General features: G+C 41.8%; 1 protein-coding gene across 1 annotated transcript in view; it reads left to right on the top strand.

Moving 5' to 3' along the window:
- The window catches only part of psma1 (proteasome 20S subunit alpha 1), a 64,886-nt gene extending 45,696 nt beyond the window's left edge, over nucleotides 1–19,190 (top strand). The window contains exons 7-10 of the mRNA XM_028796079.2: nucleotides 4,117–4,246; nucleotides 4,324–4,403; nucleotides 18,173–18,277; nucleotides 19,011–19,190. Coding sequence (XP_028651912.2) covers nucleotides 4,117–4,246; nucleotides 4,324–4,403; nucleotides 18,173–18,277; nucleotides 19,011–19,070 — 375 coding nt within the window. The 3' untranslated portion in view covers nucleotides 19,071–19,190. The remainder of the gene's footprint in view (nucleotides 1–4,116; nucleotides 4,247–4,323; nucleotides 4,404–18,172; nucleotides 18,278–19,010) is intronic.
- Nucleotides 19,191–22,595: the final 3,405 nt, after the last annotated feature.

Below are 22,595 nucleotides of genomic sequence, written 5' to 3'. Positions count from 1 at the left end.
TCTACACTCAGTAACCCATAATGACAAAGTGAAAACATGTTTTCAGAAAGGTTTGCAAATTTATTAACAATCAAATACTGAAATCTCTCATTTAAGTATTCAGACCCTTTGCTGTGGCACTCCACATTGTGCTCCGCGGCATCCTGTGGCTTGAATTCTTCTTGATGTGTCTAGAACTTGAGTGGACTCCACCTGTGGCAAACTGAATTGATCGGGCATCATTTAGGAAGGTACATGTGTGTACCTGTCCCACAATTCATGCAACACGTCAGGCCAAAAACATGAAGTCCAAGGGTACTCTGTATATCTCTGCGATCAAATGTGATGAAGTATAGATCGGGGAAAGGGGATCCAACCATTTCCAAAGCTTTCAATGTTCCCAGGAGCACAGTGACCTCAAGAATTGCCAAATGAAAGATGTTTGGAAGAACCATGACTCCTACTTAGAGCTGGCCTCACTGCCCAGCTGAGAAATTCGTAGGGAGAAAGACCTTGGTAAGGGAGGTGACCAAGAACCCAATGGCTCATTCTAGGGGATGGCTACAGACAAACGTCTAGGAGGACAACCATCATTGCAGCTCTTCACTAATATGGACTTTATTGCTCAGTCACCAGACAGAAACCTCTCCTCAGTAAAAGATAGGGAAGCTTCCTTGAAGTTTACATAAAGACGCCTAAAAGACTCTCTGATTCTCTGGTCTGATGAAATTATGCTTAGCATCATGAATGGAGGAAACCATGCGCCACTTATCACCTGTACAATACCTTCCACGGGTGAAGCATGGTGGTGGTATCATCTGGGACTGGGAGACTAGTTAGGGTCAAGAGAGAGCTGAATAGAGCAGAGTACAGAGATGTCCTTAAACAAAACCTGCTCCAGAGCACTCTGGGCTTGAAGGTTCACTTTCCAACAGGACAGTGGCCCTCTGGCAGCGTCCTTGAGTAGCCATGCCAGAGCTTGGAGTGGAATGAATGAAATGGGACACTATTTTAGGAGACACAGTAGGGTTAGGGTTGTAGATGTTGTAGATTTAAAAAAAAACAACACTGGAGTATGCCAAAACTTGTCTGAAGAAGCGATCGTCCTTTTGAGAGAGCATCCTGTGGACAAATGAAACAAAAATGGAGGGTTTTGTTAAAGCACATCATTGAACCATTTTACAGAAAGCAAAAAGAGACCTTCAAAATAAAGAACACGGTCCTCATGGTCAAACATGGAGGAGGTTCACAGGTATGTTGGGGTTGCTTTGCTGCTTCTACAGAAATGCTTTAAGACAAAGGGCTGGAGAGTTCCAGCGTGGCCATCAACGAGTCTAGATCTTAAGCACCTGTTGAGAGAAGTCGCCTTTCAAATCTGAGAGACCTGGAGCAGAAAGGTGCAAGAAACTCATTCATGGTTACAGGAGGTAGTTGATTTTGATTATTGTTTCCAAAGGGTGTGCTACCAAGTATTAAGTTGAGGGTGCCATTAATTTTGTCTAAGAATGGAATGAGATCAGATATGATTTTGCTTTTCCTCTTGTTTTTTTTTTTTTTTTTTTTTTGTTTTTTTGCTGTTGTTCCAGTCCATACAAAAGAGATAAACAAAGCATTTGTAATGGCAGCACTTTTCTGGGAGAAGTGGTGCATTTTCTGAAAGAACTGCAGGGGTGCCAGCATTGTTGGCCATGATGTTATATTACTGATTTTTCTAACTAATTCTGCTGTTTTTGCCAAAAATGCACCTTGAACATTATTCTTATTTCCATATGTGTTAGAATAAGCCTCTAAACACTATAGAAGTGAATGAGTCAGTAACACCCAGAACAAAATTATTACGAAATATCTAATAATAATAATAATTTACATGTATACAACGCTTTTCTCACAATAATAATAATTCTTTACATTGATGTAACTCATTTCTCACTATTCAAAGAGCTTCAGTGAGTGTGGAGCCACTTCAACCACCACTAATGTGCAGCAGCCACCTGGAAAATATGATGGCAACTATTTCTGCCCCAGTAAACTCACCACACATTAGTTGTTAGGTGGTGAGAGGGAGACAGCCAATTAGAGCCAATTAGGAGCTAGAATGATCAGGCCATTGAAGGTAGTTTAGACTGGATATTGGGATACACCCAACTTTTTACGACGGATGCCATTTTTACAGCACAGTATCCCCATCACTGCACTGGGACATTGGGATCTGCATTTGGACCAGAGGGTAAGCGGCCCCCTTGCTAGTCTCACCAGCATCTCTTGCGGCAACGGCTCCAGCTTTTTCCTCAATGGTCTCCAACTCAAGTACTGGCCAGGCCCATACATACTTACCTTTAGGTGGATGACCTGTTCTGAAGTGCATGCGATATGAGAGCTGTAATATATCTAATTTTTACTGTTTTCTAGTTGTACAAAAGAGGGTCATTTTTTCCTCTTTTACTTTTTTTAAACAAGGATCCATAGCATAAATATCCATTATTGAAAACTCATGGCCTACGTATCACTTGGAAGGGCAGATCTTAACTCTGTCAGAATATATGTACAGTAGAGTCTCGCTTATCCTACATAAACGGGCCGGCAGAACGTCGGATAAGCGAAAATGTTGGATAATGGGAGGTGTTAAGAAAAAGCCTATTAAACATCAAACTGTGTTATAATTTTATACATTATGAACCTAATAATCACGTTTTACAACAAAACAACAGAAAAAATTAACTGAAAAAATGAACTTAGCAACAAAAAATAGACTATGCTCACGCTCACAACTTGCAGTTCTTGTTGCCGAGTGATGCATTTTTTTGGGTTTTTTTTTGCGTTGGGACGTCTGATAATACATTGGAATGTCGGATAAGCGAGACTCTACTGTAGCTGGTAAAGAAATTATACTGTGCATTCCAGTTTGCAACACCAGTAGTTGCAAGATTAAAAACATCTTAACAAAAGTCAGATTGAATTTTTCTGAACTATAGAAAGTGGAACGTAGTGTCATTTAAAAGGTGAAACAGCCCTCTCATTTAGTCGATAATAGTCTGTCCATCAAATTGTACACAATTGAATTGGGCTGTTCAAGACAGCTGGAGAGACACGTTTTTGAGAGAATCTTTGGCCATCTTTGAGGAAGAGAGAAAAATATTACAATGTAGTATTGGGGTGTATAGTATTGCATTTTAATGCAAAACACTGAAATGTAATCATAGCAGTGAGTTAATAAATGATTGCCTTCAGTTTTCTTTAAAATTTTGCATTATTCCTTGGTCCCACCAGTGGATCCAGAACAATGGCACTCAGTCCAAAGGGTTAAGCCTGATTTGCATTTGCTGAGTGTTTTTGAAGTTGACCCGAATTTCACCTTCATCATCACTTGCATTATGAGTGAGGTTGTGATGCCTGATTGCATCTGACGATCGCGCTGTCGTAAATATCAGAAGAATTTCTGTCATGTCATAAATTTCAGTCAGCTGTCTTGTAGTATGAACAGTCCCAGAAGCCGATAATTTTTAAATATCCTTATCATAATTTCCTGAAATTGATTGTGCCCAGTGCACACTAGATATTGCTGTTTCACCTTTTTAATCTCAAAAAAGCTATCATATAGCAACACACATACAACTAAATGACAAAAGGATCTTGGGAAATGTGTACTGGGAGAACCAGAAATTAAAACACACATCAGTAAATTACATAAACTTCATACCTTCAGTCCCCTCTGTAAAATATGTAGACGGAATTGTCTGCACCTCAGTGGGTAAAGCTCCATTAGGCCCATGTACACGTATAGTATGAGCACCCACAACGTGGCACGTCAAATGGGCTGACCCGACTCATACAATTTGAGCACTAATACGACTGGTGACTCTTATCAGTCAGTGGGGTAGTCCTCCTTGACCACAATATTTTTTAAAAATTGCACAGTGTATGTCTAGAATTAGCCGAGAGTCTGAAGTGATTAACTTGACGAGCACAGTAAAAATCTGCAAGGGGTTGTGGTTCCTTATATTGTTATGAATGCTGTGAGATTGAGGTTTATAAAGCAATTAAGCAGCCATAGCCTTAACTTTGTAAATGTCTCTGTCATTATAACTGGACTACAGACAATGCTAAACTAGCAGTTAATATTTTTTTCTTTCCTTACAGGACATGGGGCCTCACATTTTTCAAACCTGCCCTTCAGCCAACTACTTTGACTGTAAAGCGATGTCAATCGGCGCAAGGTCTCAGTCAGCCCGCACTTACCTGGAAAGACACATGGATGCTTTTTCGGACTGTAAGCCTGGGGATATAGAGGGGATTTGGTGTAATTGTGTTTTGCATGTTTATTTATAAGAAATATTTATGTTCTAGGTGATTTGAATGAACTGGTTAAGCATGGACTGCGAGCTTTAAGGGAAACCCTACCAGCTGAACAAAATCTTACCATAAAGGTATCTGATTGGTTACATGTACTCTTTCTGACACCACTTTAGTGTTCTGTATTCTATATAAACTAATGCACAATTGCAACCCACGGTAACTTTACAAATATGACTTAACATTAATGTAAGCTGATTTCTGTCTGTACGGGGAGCTGCAGTTAAAGGATGCTTGCTTCCACGTGAAACCGGTTTTGCCTCAGTTAAAGGAAGCATGTGGGCAACAGGCCCAAACACGAATGCACAGACAAGTCCCGGGTTCAAAATAAAGGTTTATATTTTAAAGAAATACATCCGTACTGCAATTACAAGCACTATTCCTCTCTCTGCTGCTACTCCTCCCAGGCAAGTGTTGTCCATGTCCTGTCCTGGCTCCGATCCACCTGGAGGAGGCAGTGAAGTTATTTTTATTGAAGATCCGGGAGTACTTCTGATGCCAGGGCATTACCCACTGGAAGCACTTTTGGGTCATATAGAAGTCCCTAGAACACCCCCTGGCGGCACCCACAGACCCCAACAGGGCTGCCCCCCACTGGACTACAATTCCCAGTATTCCCCGTGAGTGTCCAAAGCCCAGGGATACTGTTATCTAGTGGGTTGGGGGAGCATACAGCCTTGATATGGAGTCTCCCCTGGTCTCTTGGTGTATTGGCCCCACCCGGGATGCCAGCCCATGTGTGTTGTTCATTACATCAACAATGCAACTGAGTCGTAGAGCATATTTAATCGATGATGTCAGTCATGAATAAAAATATACAAAAAAGCATTGCAGAGAAAGTGTGCCAAGCTTGAGAAAATGAATCATCTGAACAGTGAAAGGCAAGAGAAGAAAGAGAAGCTGTAGCAAAGTGTACAATGAGAACAGATGTAACAGATGAAGAAGCGTGCAGTAGAAGCGAGGGTTAAACAGCAGCGTGTAAGTTATGACATGTAAGTGATGATTACGTGTTGATACACACAACTGAGTTGTCACCTTCTGATACAGGGTTATCTTTCAGTTTTCTGTGAAAACTGCATTTTCTACGACTATCAACAAGTCTCAAAGACAGACCTTAGATAAGGACATTTTCTTAAAATTATATGCAGCTTTCAGGGCATCTGTTATGAAAATAAATTTGGATAATCATCAGCAAGGAAGGTTAGTTTCAAACTATGAGAAGGTGTTGATGAGACAATGTCTGATGTATGACTTCTGAAATTTGACTAACAAATTTCAAATGTGTGACACAGGCTGTTCATTTTTTCCCCCCCCTTAAAATCTTACTGGTGGATTTCACATGTGTAATACCAGGACCTTCCAAAGAGGGCCTGCTAGGCACTGTGCAGAAGGATGTCCATGTCCTCTGCTCTTGGTAATTCATTTCAATTAAATAACCTTCTTCACAGAGATTTAAGTGCTAGACTCTGGACTGAGCTAGCCAATCGACCTTAATAAAAGGTCAAGTGTCTGTGTATCTGTCTGCGTTTCCATTCCAGTTGCTATGTCTATTTCATTCCAAAAGATGGAGCATCACAAACATTTTTACTAATAAAATGCATTGCATTTGTCATTCTAATAGATGGCGCATCGCATGCATTAATAATGCTTTTAAAAATTCCATACCAAATGGCATTTAGCAGAGGCATATGGATTGCATGGTGCACTGCAAACATTAAAGCTGAGCTCTTTGTTCATGACAGTCATGTCTCGCTTTATGACAGCATGTGGTTTGGACCAGAGCATCGTTAGTTGATTTTGTCTTTAAGCTAATTGATGTATATAAAAGTGGAGGTGGTGTGCCTCTGTGTCTGATATAAGACTTTGAATATAAGGCACCGCATCTGCATCAGTGCATTCCGTGTGTAACAATGCAGGGAAAACCTAGCATGTGCTAGTATCACACAGGGACGTGCCTCTGTGTCATTTCATTTATTGTATCTCAGTGGTAGCTCCATCGCAGTGTCGTTTGTCAGGATATTGTTAACTGAGTCAGGACTGTCCTTGGAGTTCGATCTGTCTTGTCTCCGTACTTAACAGTGCAGATTTATTAGTAGCCAGAAGAGGTCATGTGTGAGTTGAAAAATACCCTGAGGTGGCACAGTTCCTCTTTGAGCCATCTGAGAGTACACCACTACAACCACAACTTCAGCTTCATAACAGCAACACTCGAGATTGGTCCAGATGGGCTAAACTTTGCCTTCAAGTAACATATTTGTGTATAGTTGTACTATCTTCAGCCCCAGTCTGCCAACAGACTTTCATAGATGTCAATGCAGAACAGGCTATCATTGCCATGTTCGTTGCCATATGAAGCGAATAGTCCAGTGGACTGAGACTGTTATTATGAAGGGAATTACTGCAGTGGATCGAGACTTTTTTTATGAAGGGAATTAGTCCAGTGGATCGAGACTTTTATTATGAAGGGAATTAGTCCAGTGGATTGACTGTTATTATGAAGGGAATTAGTCCAGTGGATCGAGACCGTTATTAAGGGAATTAGTCCAGTGGATTGAGACTGTTATTATGAAAGGAAACTGCAATGGATCGAGACTTTTATTATGAAGGGATTAGTCCATTGGATTGATACTTTTATTATGAAGGGAATTAGTCCAGTGGATGGAGACGGTGACTTTAAAATGAGTTCATTAAGAACATGGGGACACAGTTGGAAACTTCTGAAGGGGAAATTTCACACAAACATTAGAAGTTTTTCTTTACACAAAGAACGATAGACACTTGAAATAAGTGACCAAGTAGTGTGGTAAACAGTAAAACTTTAGGGACTTTCAAAAGTCGACTTGACGTTTACTAGAAGAAATAAGTGGATAGGACTGGCGAGCTTTGGTGGGCTGAATGGCCTGTTCTCATCTAGAGTGTTCTAATGTTCTAAATGTGAGTGACTGCGTATGTTGTAGACTAAGATTAGTAATCCTCACGGCACACACACACACATTCTGTATGGGATGTGATGAGTGTGTGCTGGGATCCAAACCTCCTGTTTTGGTTCACCTCTCCAACCTTGCCCACTGTTTAATTTTTAGTGTTGCAAACATAAAACTATACATACAGTATACAGTGACATGCAAAGGTTTGGGTCCTATTGCTTAAAATGTCTGTTACTGTGAATAGTTCAGTGAGTAGAAGATGAACTGATCACCATAAGGCATAAAGTTAAAGATGACAAATGTATTTTCAGCATTTTTTGCGAGATTAGTGTATTGTTTTTGTTTTGTACAATTATACAGTGAAAGAAAGGAAAGGAGCACCATGCAAAAGTTTGGGCACCCCAATATACAGTATTTGAGGTCTCATAACCTTTCCCAAGGTCTCAGACCTTCATTAGCTTGTTAGGACTATGGCTTGTTCACAGTCATCATTAGGTAGCCCCAGGTGATGCTAATTGCACAGCTGTATAAATTCTGAGACTCCCCAAGCCTTGTCCTAACAATCAGCATCTGCCTAGCACTCTGAAAAATAAAAGAATTGAAGCTCACAAAGCAGAAGGCAAGAAGAAGATAGCAAAGTGTTTTCAGGTTGCTGTTTCCTCAGTTCGTTAAGTTATTAAAAAGTGTCAGTTAACAGGAATGGTGCTCAAGTTGAGGTCTGGAAGACCAAGAAAACTTTCTGAATGAACTGCTCATTGGATTGATAAAAAGGAAAATAAAAACCTCTGCTTGACTGCAAAATACCTTCATGAAGATTTAGTAGACTCTGAAGTGGTGGTCCACTGTTCTCTACTGTGCAGCGACACCTCAACAAATATGACCTTCATGGTAGAGTCAACAGAAGAAAACCTTTCGTGTTTCCAGGCCAGAAAGTTCAGCACCTGAAGTTTGCAACTGAACATCTAAAAATCCCTGATGCATTTTTGGAAACAAGTCTTGGGACTAATGAACTTTTTTGCCATAATGTGCAGCGGTATGTGGGGGGGGATATGTCTCCAACTATTCAGCATGGCAGTGGATCAATCAGGCTTTTGGCTTGTATTGTAGTCATTGTCACAGGGAACATGTCATTGGTATAGGAAAGAATGGATTCAAATAAATCCCAGAGGATGAGTCCTACCACAAGACAATGATTCAAAACACACCTCCAAATCTACAATGGAATACATCAGGAAGCCCAAGCTGATGGTTTTGCCATGGCCCTCACAGTCCCCCAACCTAAACTTCAATAAAAATCTGTGAAGAGATCTCAAAAGAGAGAGAAGTGCATGCAAGACGGACCAAGAATCTTGCACAATTAGAACCTTTTACCAGGAAAAATGGATGAAAATACCTCAATAAGAATTGTCAACACCTTTTGTATTTTCACACTATAACTCTCAACGTCAAAATGAAAATAACTTTTTTAAATTACTGGGACAATGATTACAATTTAATTAGTGAAATTCTAGGTCTGGATAAATGATCAGCCCCATTATCAGCTTACTCTGGTACAGCCAATCACTGGTCTACAAAAAATATTTTTTGTTTGCTTCTGGGAACTTCAGAGCAGCTCTTTATGAAGTTTTTTACACTGATTTCATATATGAAATCGGAATTAAGCTAGCACGTCAGATTTTTGAGATACACATCATTGACGTTTTGACACTTTTGAATCTCAATATAATATATCAACACGATATCTGGAGTTTGGACTATGTCCCACCAAAATTGTTTTGATGTGTTTATTCTGAAAACAAACCAGAAAACGATACCAGAGACACGTTAAAGCATATTTATGTCAATTTACCTCAATATAAAAGTGAGGTCAGCGTGCCCAAAAATGTTGGAGGCACTCACATTTGCGCTTGTACTGCACATCCGTCTCAATTTGTAGGAACCAACAGCAGTCACCCATCATGCTCGGAGTGAATTTTTCCCGATATCAGTTTTCCATCACCTTTATATCTTGATGAAATCTTTCCCCATGTGCTCATCTCTGACATCGCTTAGATTTGGTGGAAAAAAGTCGAGATGAGAATGTAAAAAATTCATCTTCAGTGACATGCTGGCTCCCGAAAGCTACTATACTTTCAGCATATACTCCACAAGCTCAGTATAATTCTCTGCTCTGTGACTGTCAAGAAAATTCTGGACAACCTGCACGAATGAAGGTGCGGATTCAATTGGCATCAGTTTCCTTTTGAACTCATCGTCAAGCATCAGTTCACGGATTTCAGGGCCAACAAAAACACCTTCCTTAATTTTGGCTTCACTTTTCTCGAGACCAAACTTATTTCTTAAATGCTGAAACGCATCGCCTTTACTGTCCAGTCACCCTAGTTGTCCAAGACCTGGAACATCATAACTAAAAAAATGGGGCATGCTGCTGGACGAAAACGGTTTTCAGATTCGGAGTCAGCAAGTGAAATTTGTTAAAGTACAGATGAAAAAATCCCAGAAGCAAAATGCTTGTTGACCAATGTAACCTTGCAGATCACACATCAAGCTAATTGGCCCCACCTGACATCAGTTTGTGATGGTTCAGTTCATTGAGGATTCCTCTGCTGACAGTGCATGGCAATACAAAGAATTCCTCGTGGTTGGAAAGGTGCTTTCGTAAGGTCTCTGGGATAAAGCTTTGAAAAGATACGAGTTAAGAGAAGGACCCAAAAAGTTTTTGTTAGGTTTTAAAATCTCTCTGAGTACTGTTTAGAGCATTATTAAGAAGTGGAAAGCATATGGCACCACCAGCACCATGCCCAGTTTGAGCCATTCCTCCAAACTACATAGATGTCTGAGTCTGGAGGATATTGATCAGGGAAGCTACCAGGAGATCAATGTAATCTTTGAAGGATTTACATATTCGTGATCAGCCACCTTGAAGCAAAATAAAATAACTCTATACGTGTTCTATTACCAGTCCCCCTTTTTTTTAAATTTCTATAAAAAAGTAACTTTGACTCCACGTATTCCATTAGCTGGTGAAACCCTGGGATTGGTTGATGTGGCATACACAACCTGAAATCCTTCTGATCATTTTTGCTGAAGACACCTGTTGGCTTACCTTTTATCATACGGGTGTAATCTCCTGCACAAAATGGGGGGAACCCTAAAAAGTTAATATCTTGCATAACTCGACATCAAGCTGAGTTGAATGCTATGTCACATATGGGGGTTTTGTTGTACCAGCAGTGAGTTAGAAGGCTCTGGACAAAAAAAAAAAAAAAGATGTTAAAGCTTTTACGATTAATTCTTATGAACATAAAAAATAATAGGAAGTACAAAAGGCTGATAGTGGGCTCCAATGGGATTAGTTTTTCGCCTGACTGTTTATGGGGGTCTAAAACTCTGGTCCCCTGGGAGTTATCGCTGTTTGTGGAATTATTATTTATTGACACAATTTATTTAAATCTTATTTTGCAACATTGATAAGGGCAGATCACACTAATGTTTAAAGGAAAAATTTGAGATCCGTACTTCATTTGTCATTCTTTTTTTTTATTTCCTACTTTTATCTATTTAAATTTCCCTTTAATAAGTTAGTGTCAGTTTGTCTGTTGCCTAATCTACTAGTATATAGCATTTTCTATAGGATTCTGAACTTGAGTGCTATTGTTTATGCACCATCTGCTGGAATAGAAAATGCAGTGCATTTTATTGCTATCTATTGGCACACCTGTTGTAATGCAAACGTTAACACTAAATACGCCCAACAGAGTGTTACTGCCAGACAGAAATCTACTTTTATAATGGGTCTCCAGATATGCGCCCCATAATGTCTGTGAGACCATAAGTTTATAATAGAGTTCAGAAATCCTGATCAGAGAGCAGAACGTGGCGGACGTAACTGGACGTAGCAATGGCATCAGTGTTCCACATGCAACATGTGTACAAAGTGATTGCACAGCCAGTACTCCACTGTACTTTCTACCATTATATTAACACTAGGGGCTTCCCCCCTGCTTGCTTTGCTCGCTAGCCACTTCATGTCTTTGCTGCTCGCATTGTGAAGAGGGGGGCTGAATGCCCCCGAGGAGATGCGGTTGCTCCTCCAAAACCCCCCTCTTAAACAGTCATACAATGGGAAACAAATAGTTTATTTTTTACCTCCTCTTTGCTCGATCAGCTGCTGGCTTGCTGCCGTGCCATGTGATCTGCATCTTGTGCAGCACTTTGAACATTTAAAAGCCTGCACAGCAGCTGTCCTACTCTTTGTCTTTTATTTCTGGCCTCGGGCGTGGTTAAATCTCTTGGTACAAAGTCTCATCTCGCGGGATGTGAGTTCTTGATGTTTTTTAGTTTATAATTTAAAAACAGAGTAAGAATTTGAAAATCTAACAACATCACATTAAAGTTCAATCAATTCTGAAAAGAATGATACCAAACATATATATATGTAGGTTGTAAAATAAGCCCGATTTAAAACGTGACATAAAAACGTCACCATTGCACTTTTAGGAATAGGATTTTACTGTATATTTATAGAGTAGAAAAACTTTCCTTATTTGCAAATAAACAGTTTACCGTATAACAGCGTGTGCTTGGACTCCTAGCAGTAGCACCCAATCCCATGTATCGCGCCTCTCTATAGCATTGTAGCGTTATCTTTCTGTAGTTAGTCAAAATAGGTACAGTACATTTCAGTATTCCGTATAGCTTTACTAAGTACTGTATCTAATAGGTTTTTTGCACAACATCCTATTTCACAGAACGCATCCTGGATATTAAGCGGCACATACTTTGTTTGTCAAACATGCTTCAGTCATAATATCATGATTTTACAAAATCTTAGCATTTTTGAAATTATAACAGTATTATCATTAATGCTGTTCTATCACACACAACTTCTGGACACACATTCAATTTACAGTGCATCTGGAAAGTATTCACAGCACATCACTTTTTCCACATTTTGTTATGTTACAGCCTTATTCCAAAATGGATTAAATTCATTTTTTTCCTCATAATTCTACACACAACACCCCATAATGACAACGTGAAAAAAGTTTACTTGAGGTTTTTGCAAATTTATTAAAAATAAAAAAATTGAGGAAGCACATGTACATAAGTATTCACAGCCTTTGCTATGAAGCTCAAAATTGAGCTCAGGTGCATCCGGTTTCCCCTGATCATCCTTGAGATGTTTCTGCAGCTTCATTGGAGTCCACCTGTGGTAAATTCAGTTGACTGGACATGATTTGGAAAGGCACACACCTGTCTATAGAAGGTCCCACAGTTGACAGTTCATGTCAGAGCACAAACCAAGCATGAAGTCAAAGGAATTGTCTGTAGACCTCCGAGACAGGATTGTCTCGAGGCACAAATCTGGAAAAATTTCTGCTGCTTTGAAGGCCCCAATGAGCACAGTGGCCTCCATCATCCGTAAGTGGAGGAAGTTCGAAACCACCAGGACTCTTCCTAGAGGTGGCCGGCCATCTAAACTGAGCGATCGGGTTGAGAAGGGCCTTAATCAGGGAGGTGACCAAGAACCCGATGGTCACTCTGTCAGAGGTCCTCTGTGGAGAGAGGAGAACCTTCCAGAAGGACAACCATCTCTGCAGCATCCACCAATCAGGCCTATATGGTTGAGTGGCCAGACGGAAGCCACTCCTTAGTAAAAGGCACATGGCAGCCCGCCTGGAATTTGCCAAAAGGCACCTGAAGGACTCTCAGACCATGAGAAAGAAAATTCTCTGGTCTGATGAGACAAAGATTGAACTCTTTGGTGTGAATGCCAGGCGTCAAGTTTGGAGGAAACCAGGCACCGCTCATCACCAGGCCAATACCATCCCTACAGTGAAGCATGGTGGTGGCAGCATCATGCTGTGGGGATGTTTTTCAGCGGCAGGAACTGGGAGACTAGTCAGGATAAAGGGAAAGATGACTGCAGCAATGTACAGAGACATCCTGGATGAAAACCTGCTCCAGAGCGCTCTTGACCTCAGACTGGGACGACGGTTCATCTTTCAGCAGGACAATGACCCTAAGCACACAGCCAAGATATCAAAGGAGTGGCTTCAGGACAACTCTGTGAATGTCCTTGAGTGGCCCAACCAGAGCCCAGACTTGAATCCGATTGAACATCTCTGGAGAGATCTTAAAATGGCTGTGCACTGACGCTTTCCATCCAACCTGATGGAGCTGGAGAGGTGCTGCAAAGAGGAATGGGCGAAACTGGCCAAGGATAGGTGTGCCAAGCTTATGGCATCATATTCAAAAAGACTTGAGGCTGGAATTGCTGCCAAAGGTGCATCGACAAAGTATTGAGCAAAGGCTGTGAATACTTATGTACATGGGATTTCTCAGTTTAAAAATAAAAATAAAATAAATTTGCAAAAACCTCAAGTAAACTTTTTTCACGTTGTCATTATGGGGTGTTGTGTGTAGAATTCTGAGGAAAAAAATGAATTTAATCCATTTTGGAATAAGGCTGTAACATAACAAAATGTGCAAAAAGTGATACGCTGTGAATACTTTCCGGCAGCACTGTAAGATACAGTCTTTAGAGCAGGGGTCACCAACACGTTGCTCGCGAGCTACCGGTAGTTCACAACCCCTTTCCAAGTAGCTCGCCAAAGGGTTAGTGAATCCTACATAAATTTGAAAACTTGATTAGTCAAATTAGGGATGGTCGATATTTCCAAAAAATCATATCATGATCCTTTTAACACAAAATCACAATCCATAATCTGAATTGCAATCTCTCTTTTCAATGTGGCAGACACTTAAGAGAATAAGAGAATATCTGGACTCAAACTCATCAAGACCGAAGTAACACTTTATTTTAAATATCAAACAAAGTTGAATTCAGTTGTTCTCTCATTTGCTAGCTAAGTGGAATTAAGGTACACTCCCTGAAGCTGGCGAGTGAGTGAGGAAGGCCCCGTCTCCCCTTGGCCTGCTGTGTGTTCTTCAGATTTGCGCTAATAAATCGAACTCTGATACATAGCGAAATGAGAGAAGTTACAAAATCGACCGGAATGTTCAAGCAAATTATAGAAAAAAAAACCTGATCTAAATCCATTAAGTAGTTCTCTCGTGAAAAGCGGACAGACAGACATTGGATTTTATATATTGGTAAACCTTCAAAATAATGTGCAGTTAAAGTCTCAACAGCATTTCTGGAGCTTAGTAGAGCCAGATAACTAGAAGAATCTTCACCAAGCAGCTCTGAAAATGTCTGCTTTGTTTGGATCTCCATACCAATGATTTGCTTATGGCAGCAGACTCTGGACAAACCAGCATATTAATTCTATTAGACTCCAGTGCAGCATTTGACATTGTCAGACATGACATTCTACTGTCCAGAATGGAGAACATGCTGGGTATCTCTGTCCAGTGGTTCAAGTCCTATCTGACTGATAGGTAAGAGTTTGTTAGTCTTGGCAACAGCAGATCCACCTCAGTGCCAGTCACGCAAGGAGTTCCTCAGGGCTCTGTCCTCGGCCCTCTTCTGTATTTATATGCTTCCCCTTTGCCATATTATCCGTAGCTATGGACTGGGTTATCATTTTTATGCAGATGATACTCAACTCTACTTCAATATTAAAAGTGGAACTTCATCAGAGCTTTCTCAGCTCACAACTTGCCTTAGTGAAATTAAAACCTGGATGGAGCAGAACTCTTTAAAATTAAATTGCAACAAAACTGAACTCCTGCAAACTGGGACTAAAATACAACTTAATAAAAATGAGCTCCTTCCCAGTCCATCTTGATGGTGATCTCATCAGACCTGCCTCTACTGCAAAGAATCTTGGTGTCATTTTTGATTCCTCCCTCTCTTATTCCGCCCACATAAATCACATTAAGAAACTTTCTTACTTTCACCTCCGTAACATATCCCATGTTCGCTCCTTCCTCTCCATCTCTAATGCTGAGAAACTTGTCCATGTTTTTATCACATCCCGCATCGATTTTTGTAATTCCCTACTGGCAGGTGCCCCTTCTAATCTTATATCACAGCTCCAGCTTATTCAAAACTCGGCTGCAAGAGTCCTTACTCGAACCAGCAGCAGTGAGCACATCACACCCATCCTGCTCCGTCTTCACTGGCTCCCTGTGTCTTACAGAATCGAATATAAAATCCTACTAATAACCTACAAAGCCTTAAATAACCTCACGCCAAACTACATCAGTGACCTTCTTCATCACTATGTGCCTGCCCGCCCACGAAGGTCCTCTGATTCTGGCAGTCTTGTTGTGCCCCACACTAATCTACACTCCATGGGTGACAGCAGGGCCTTCAGCTGTATAGTGCACAGACTCTGGAATGACCTACCGAAATTAATCTGGTCAGCTGACTCTCATGAATTCTTTTAAAAAAACAACTCAAAACTCATCTGTTCAGGAAGGCTTTTAGCTCTACCTGACTTTATTACCCTTCTCTCAGTTTACTTCTCTGTCAAGATGCTCATGTAACCTGTATGTGTGTGTGCGAGACCATCAATTATGTTGTCTGTTAGGCTTTTTTTCTCTAAATTCACTGTTGTAATCTTCTTTATTTATTTATCTGGTTTGTACAACGCTATATACTGTATACCCTGCCGTCGTTCTTATATTCTGTGAAGTGTGTTGAGCATGGGAAAGGCGCTATATACAGTGGTGTGAAAAACTATTTGCCCCCTTCCTGATTTCTTATTCTTTTGCATGTTTGTCACACAAAATGTTTCTGATCATCAAACACATTTAACCATTAGTCAAATATAACACAAGTAAACACAAAATGCAGTTTGTAAATGGTGGTTTTTATTATTTAGGGAGAAAAAAAAATCCAAACCTACATGGCCCTGTGTGAAAAAGTAATTGCCCCCTGAACCTAATAACTGGTTGGGCCACCCTTAGCAGCAATAACTGCAATCAAGCGTTTGCGATAACTTGCAATGAGTCTTTTACAGCGCTCTGGAGGAATTTTGGCCCACTCATCTTTGCAAAATTGTTGTAATTCAGCTTTATTTGAGGGTTTTCTAGCATGAACCGCCTTTTTAAGGTCATGCCATAGCATCTCAATTGGATTCAGGTCAGGACTTTGACTAGGCCACTCCAAAGTCTTCATTTTGTTTTTCTTCAGCCATTCAGAGGTGGATTTGCTGGTGTGTTTTGGGTCATTGTCCTGTTGCAGCACCCAAGATCGCTTCAGCTTGAGTTGACGAACAGATGGCCGGACATTCTCCTTCAGGATTTTTTGGTAGACAGTAGAATTCATGGTTCCATCTATCACAGCAAGCCTTCCAGGTCCTGAAGCAGCAAAACAACCCCAGACCATCACACTACCACCACCATATTTTGCTGTTGGTATGATTTTCTTTTTCTGAAATGCTGTGTTCCTTTTACGCCAGATGTAACGGGACATTTGCCTTCCAAAAAGTTCAACTTTTGTCTCATCAGTCCACAAGGTATTTTCCCAAAAGTCTTGGCAATCATTGAGATGTTTCTTAGCAAAATTGAGACGAGCCCTAATGTTCTTTTTGCTTAACAGTGGTTTGCGTCTTGGAAATCTGCCATGCAGGCTGTTTTTGCCCAGTCTCTTTCTTATGGTGGAGTCGTGAACACTGACCTTAATTGAGGCAAGTGAGGCCTGCAGTTCTTTAGACGTTGTCCTGGGGTCTTTTGTGACCTCTCGGATGAGTCGTCTCTGCGCTCTTGGGGTAATTTTGGTCGGCCGGACACTCCTGGGAAGGTTCACCACTGTTCCATGTTTTTGCCATTTGTGGATAATGGCTCTCACTGTGGTTCGCTGGAGTCCCAAAGCTTTAGAAATGGATTTATAACCTTTACCAGACTGATAGATCTCAATTACTTCTGTTCTCATTTGTTCCTGAATTTCTTTGGATCTTGGCATGATGTCTAGCTTTTGAGGTGCTTTTGGTCTACTTCTCTGTGTCAGGCAGCTCCTATTTAAGTGATTTCTTGATTGAAACAGGTGTGGCAGTAATCAGGCCTGGGGGTGGCTACGGAAATTGAACTCAGGTGTGATACACCACAGTTAGGTTATTTTTTAACAAGGGGGCAATTACTTTTTCACACAGGGCCATGTAGGTTTGGATTTTTTTTCTCCCTAAATAATAAAAACCATCATTTAAAAACTGCATTTTGTGTTTTCTTGTGTTATATTTGACTAATGGTTAAATGTGTTTGATGATCAGAAACACTTTGTGTGACAAACATGCAAAAGAATAAGAAATCAGGAAGGGGGCAATTAGTTTTTCACACCACTGTAAATAAAATGTATTATTATTATTACCTTATTACATGAAATCAAAGTTCAGAACAAGACTGACAGACGAACATTTAAATGACTCCATATGAGTGAACCAAAGTGGCTCCACTCCACCATACACCTCAGTGCCAGTCATCTGACTAACTAAACAACACATCACACATGCAGCTGGACCTGTGAATAAAGTGACACAGTGACATGTGACAAAATGACAAATGAAGAAGTCATATCTGTGTATTTGGAATTGCACTGTTTTGTTTTGACAGCATTCATGTTTTAATTCAATAGTGTGATATACACTAGAAAATGCATGCAGACCTACAAAATGCACTTGCAGGTGAACTAAATATTTTTTTGTGATTGTTTTAATGCAAAATGTGAGTTGTGGACACCAACATTTTGTAAATGTTCAGGCAAAACAAGCTTATTCATTTTGTTTGGGCTCAAATAAGTGATGAGAATAAACGTTAGAAAACATGAGTAGCTCTCAACCATTTTCATTTTGTAAAAGTAGCTCTCAGGGGGGGAAAAAAGGTTGGAGACCTTGCCCTGCCTTAGAGGAAGTCTGTGTGTTGGTTTTGTGTCCACTTGAGCCATCTGAGGATCTGAATTGTTCTTAAACTGCCTTTTCATGGTTGACTCGTTTCATTTTCTCCAGAATGTTTCTATTGGAATTGTTGGGAAAGAGTTGGAGTTTACTGTCTATGATGATGATGATGTTTCGCCATTCCTTGAAGGCCTGGAGGAGAGACCTCAGAAAAAGGTAAATGAATGAGTGTCCACCTAATGCTGCTTTGAGATTATTCAGGTCGATTGCCTTAAGTTGCCATTAATTAGCAGTGTTGAGTGGAGTCTCCAGCCAAATAACACCTACATGACCGTTATTGGTGACCATGTGCATCCCTTCATGGGCACAATTTAGTTATCCTTCTAAAGGCTATTTCCAGCATATTAGTGCACTATATCACAAAGCAAAGGTCGTCTCAAACTGGTTTTGTGAACTTGACAATGAGGTCATTGTTCTTTAGTGGCCTTGTCAGTCGCTGTATCTGAATCCAATAGGACACCTTTTGGATGCGATAGAATAGGAGATGAATATGCAGCTGACAGTCTGAGCAAAAGTCTTGATACGGTCATGTCAACATGGGCCAGAATCTCAAAGGAATGTTTGTAACCTCTTGTGGAATCCATGCCACAAAGAATTGAGGCTGTTTTGATAGCAGGAGGAAGCTATAATGGTCCAAAGAGTTGGCTTAGTGAGTGTAAGTTTATAACTTTATTATTCATGTTGGAAAAAGATTTGGAGGGTAACCAGCTGAAGTGTTTGTAAACCCTGAAAATGGCCCTCAAAACCATTGGTGATGATGAACAAGTCGAGAATCCCATTGTCTTTGTAATGTTTCCTTGACATACTTCTTTTAATTAAAGCACAAATAATATTCAGTCATTTTTGACTTGTATTTATCTTGTCCTCTTTTCTCCTTTGTGTCTCGCAGGCCCCACAGCCTCCTGATGCTCCTCCTGCTGATAAACCCGATGAGCCAATGGAGCACTAGTGTGCGGCCATTGGTGCACAGTCACAAAGACAGGTTCTTCACAAGTTCATTTTCTCTACTTTATTTGCAGCAGGATGAAATACAAAATGTCAATAAAACAGGTTTGTTAAATACAGGAAAGCTTCATCCTCTTGTGCTTTTTGTTCACATTCATGTCACTTGTGTGGAATTCACTTGGGGTGAGGACCCTCTGTCGGTCACTAAACGTCCTCAGGGGAGAAACAAGCTGTTATGTGGTGCGTATGTAAGAATAATTTTTTTTACTCTGTAGCGGAATACCTCAGAGTGATGTAATTTAAACTGCCACAATCCAGGGTGGGGCTTGGGGACCCCTTTGAAGATTTGTGCGATCAAGGTGGGTGGACAGCTTATTGAAAACAGAGCACAAGCGAATGACAGTGAGGTTATTTATTGTCCCCATGCAGTGCACCCTCTGCATCTGTGCCCCTGCACGTACTTTGTGAGACATTGACGGCAGCAGGAATCAAACACGGGTCCCTGAAATCACAGCCACCAGTTTTACCGCTCAGCTAAATGGAGAGCGGTCAAGGGCTGTTCGGTCCCTGTACGATTGGTGTCAGAGCTTGGTCCGCATTGCCAGCAGTAAGTCGAACCCGTTTCCAGTGAGAGTTGAACTCCGCCAGGGCTGCCCTTTGTCACCAATTCTGTTCATATCTTTTATGGACAGAATTTCTAGGCACAGCCAGGGCGTTGAGGGGGTCCGGTTTGGTGGGCTCAGGATTGGGTCACTGCTTTTTGCAGATGATGTTGTCCTGTTTGCTTTATCAGGCCGTGATCTTCAGCTCTCTCTGGATCGGTTCACAGCTGAGTGTGAAGCGGCTGGGATGGGAATCAGCACCTCCAAATCTGAGACCATGGTCCTCAGCCGGAAAAGGGTGGAGTGCCCTCTCAGGGTTGGTAGCGAGATCCTGCCCCAAGTGGAGGAGTTCAAGTATTACGGGGTCTTGTTCACGAGTGAGGGAAGAATGGAGCGTGAGATCTACAGGCAGATCGGTGCGGTGTCCACAGTGATGAGGGCTCTGCATTGGTCTGTCGTGGTGAAAAAGGAGCTGAGCCGCAAGGCAAAGCTCTCAATTTACCAGTCGATCTACGTTCCTACCCTCACCCATGGTCATGAGTTATGGGTAGTGACCGAAAGAACGAGATCGCAAATACAAGCGGCTGAAATGAGTTTCCTCCGCAGGGTGTCTGGGCTCTCCCTTAAAGATAGGGTGAGAAACTCAGTCATCCGGGAGGGGCTCAGAGTAGAGCCGCTGCTCCTCCGCATCGAGAGGAGTCAGATGAGGTGGCTCGGGCATCTGATCAGGATGCCTCCTGGACGCCTCCCTGGTGAGGTGTTCCAGGCATGTCCAACCAGGAGGAGGCCCCAGGGAAGACCCAGGACACGCTGGAGGGACTATGTCTCCCGGCTGGCCTGGGAATGCCTTGGGATTCTCCCGGAAGAGCTAGAAGAAGTGGCCGGAGAGAGGGAAGTCTGGGCATCTCTGCTCAAGCTGCTGCCCCCGTGACCTGATCTCGGATAAGCGGAAGAGAATGGATGGATGGATGGATAAACGGAGAACGCCATTAGCTGGCAGCTAACTCTGTGATGTGGCTCTGTTTGGCTTATTTTAATGCCATCATTGACCTCCTTTTTCTCCCAAATCAAGAAATCTCTTCCCCATATGGCAACCATGGCTTGATGTTTTCAAAACATTTAAAATCTTCAGTTTCTGCAGTAAGGGTTTAGGCTCACTGGAGCTTGAAAAACTACTAAAATGACAAATTGTGACACAGCTGGTCACCAGACATGTTCCTTATTTAGTAAACTAGTTTGTGGATTGGAGTCCTGGCTAGAATTATGGCAAGATAGGCCCATGAGAGCTGCAGAGCAAGAGTTGTGTTGAAATGCTTGGCGGCAAGTCCAGTTCATTCCATGCGAGTGTTCTTGGTGATGTCACCCTTTCTTGGTGTTCATAGATCAGTATGTCAAAGTACATCGTGGTTTGGGGGATATCTAGTTTGCTGTTTGTAGAAGATGCTCTCCTCTTGGTCTTGCATGACACACTGGAATAGCTCGAGCCTGAATCTGGAATGATGGTGAAGAGATCAAGCACCTCCAGATCTGACATTGTGGTCCTCTCCTCTCTAAATGTGGCTCATTCCCTGAAGGTAAGGGGAAGGAAGTCAAGTACCTCGAGGCAGAGGTGATCATGAGACTGATGAACGCATTGGTGAGGTGGCAGCAGGGTAAGGAGCCTTCTTCCTTACTAAATTGGTGGTGAAGCAGGAGCTAAGTCCTCAAGCCCTTCCTCTCCTATCATCACAGGGTCTGGGTTGTGACCTAAAGAATAAGACTACAAGTCCAAATTGGAAGTTCCTACAGGTGAAGTTGTGATGACAGTGTGAAGACCTGAGAGAGAAATCTCTGCTTCCCTGAATCAAGAGGAGTAACTTGAGGAGGTTTTGGTTGTGAAGAGAGGATGACTCCTGTGTGCCCCCTACAGTGGTGTGCCAGGCATGGCTCAGTGCAAAAAGACCAGGGGGGCACTCGGTTGGCCTGGCAATGTCTGGGAATCCTTAAATCAATGAGAGATTTCAGTCTTTGAGTTTAAATAAATTTGTAAAGCTTTCTGAAAACATTTCACTTTGTCATTATGGGCTATTGAAAGTAGATTGATGGGCAGGTAGTTGACAGTTCTCAAAGTTCTCCCCTGACTCCTCTCCTTTGTCAGTGCACCTCATCTATATTACTAAACCACAGTTAATTTATGCACGGCGGACGCACCGAGGCGCATGCGTACTGCGCCGTGGCGCCCGCCCCAGAGTCAAGCACAGCGGCTTCCCAGAGTCAGTAGGTGGCGCCAACCAACACAACCTGTAGAGTCAAACGCAGCGGCTTCCCAAAACGTGGCGGCTTCCCAGAGTCAGTAGATGGCGCCAACCAACACAACCTGTAGAGTCAAACGCAGCGGCTTCCCAAAATGTGGCGGCTTTCGGCGCCAACCAACACAACCTGTAGAGTCAAACGCAGCGGCTTCCCAAAACGTGGCGGCTTCCCAGAGTCAGTAGATGGCGCCAACCAACACAACCTGTAGAGTCAAACGCAGCGGCTTCCCAAAATGTGGCGGCTTTCCGGAGTCAGTAGATGGCGCCCAAACAACACCACCTGTAAATTAGACTTGCTCTAATCCACTGTGCCAGTAATACAGATCACATAACAGTCATTCACTAACACAGAAACAAAAACGAGACCCCATGGATAAAAACAATAATCGGAGGCTCCTACAACGCGCTTCACACACACCAGAAGCAAAGAACTTTTCGACAGTGTCTGCCTGTTGTTCCACAGACCATGCGTTCATCTATTATTCAGTAAAGATGAAATAGGCAGAAAATTGGCATTACTTTGAGAAACTAACCTTACTACAGAACATGCGGTGTGCTGATCCAGCATATACTAATTGGTTGTTGCAACTAGGAAATGGAAACCTTACCAGTGGATTTCAGCTTCACCCAGATATT

Source organism: Erpetoichthys calabaricus, chromosome 2 (assembly GCF_900747795.2).
Source record: "Erpetoichthys calabaricus chromosome 2, fErpCal1.3, whole genome shotgun sequence".
NCBI lineage: Eukaryota > Metazoa > Chordata > Cladistia > Polypteriformes > Polypteridae > Erpetoichthys > Erpetoichthys calabaricus.
This window is presented reverse-complemented; position numbering and strand designations above follow the sequence as displayed.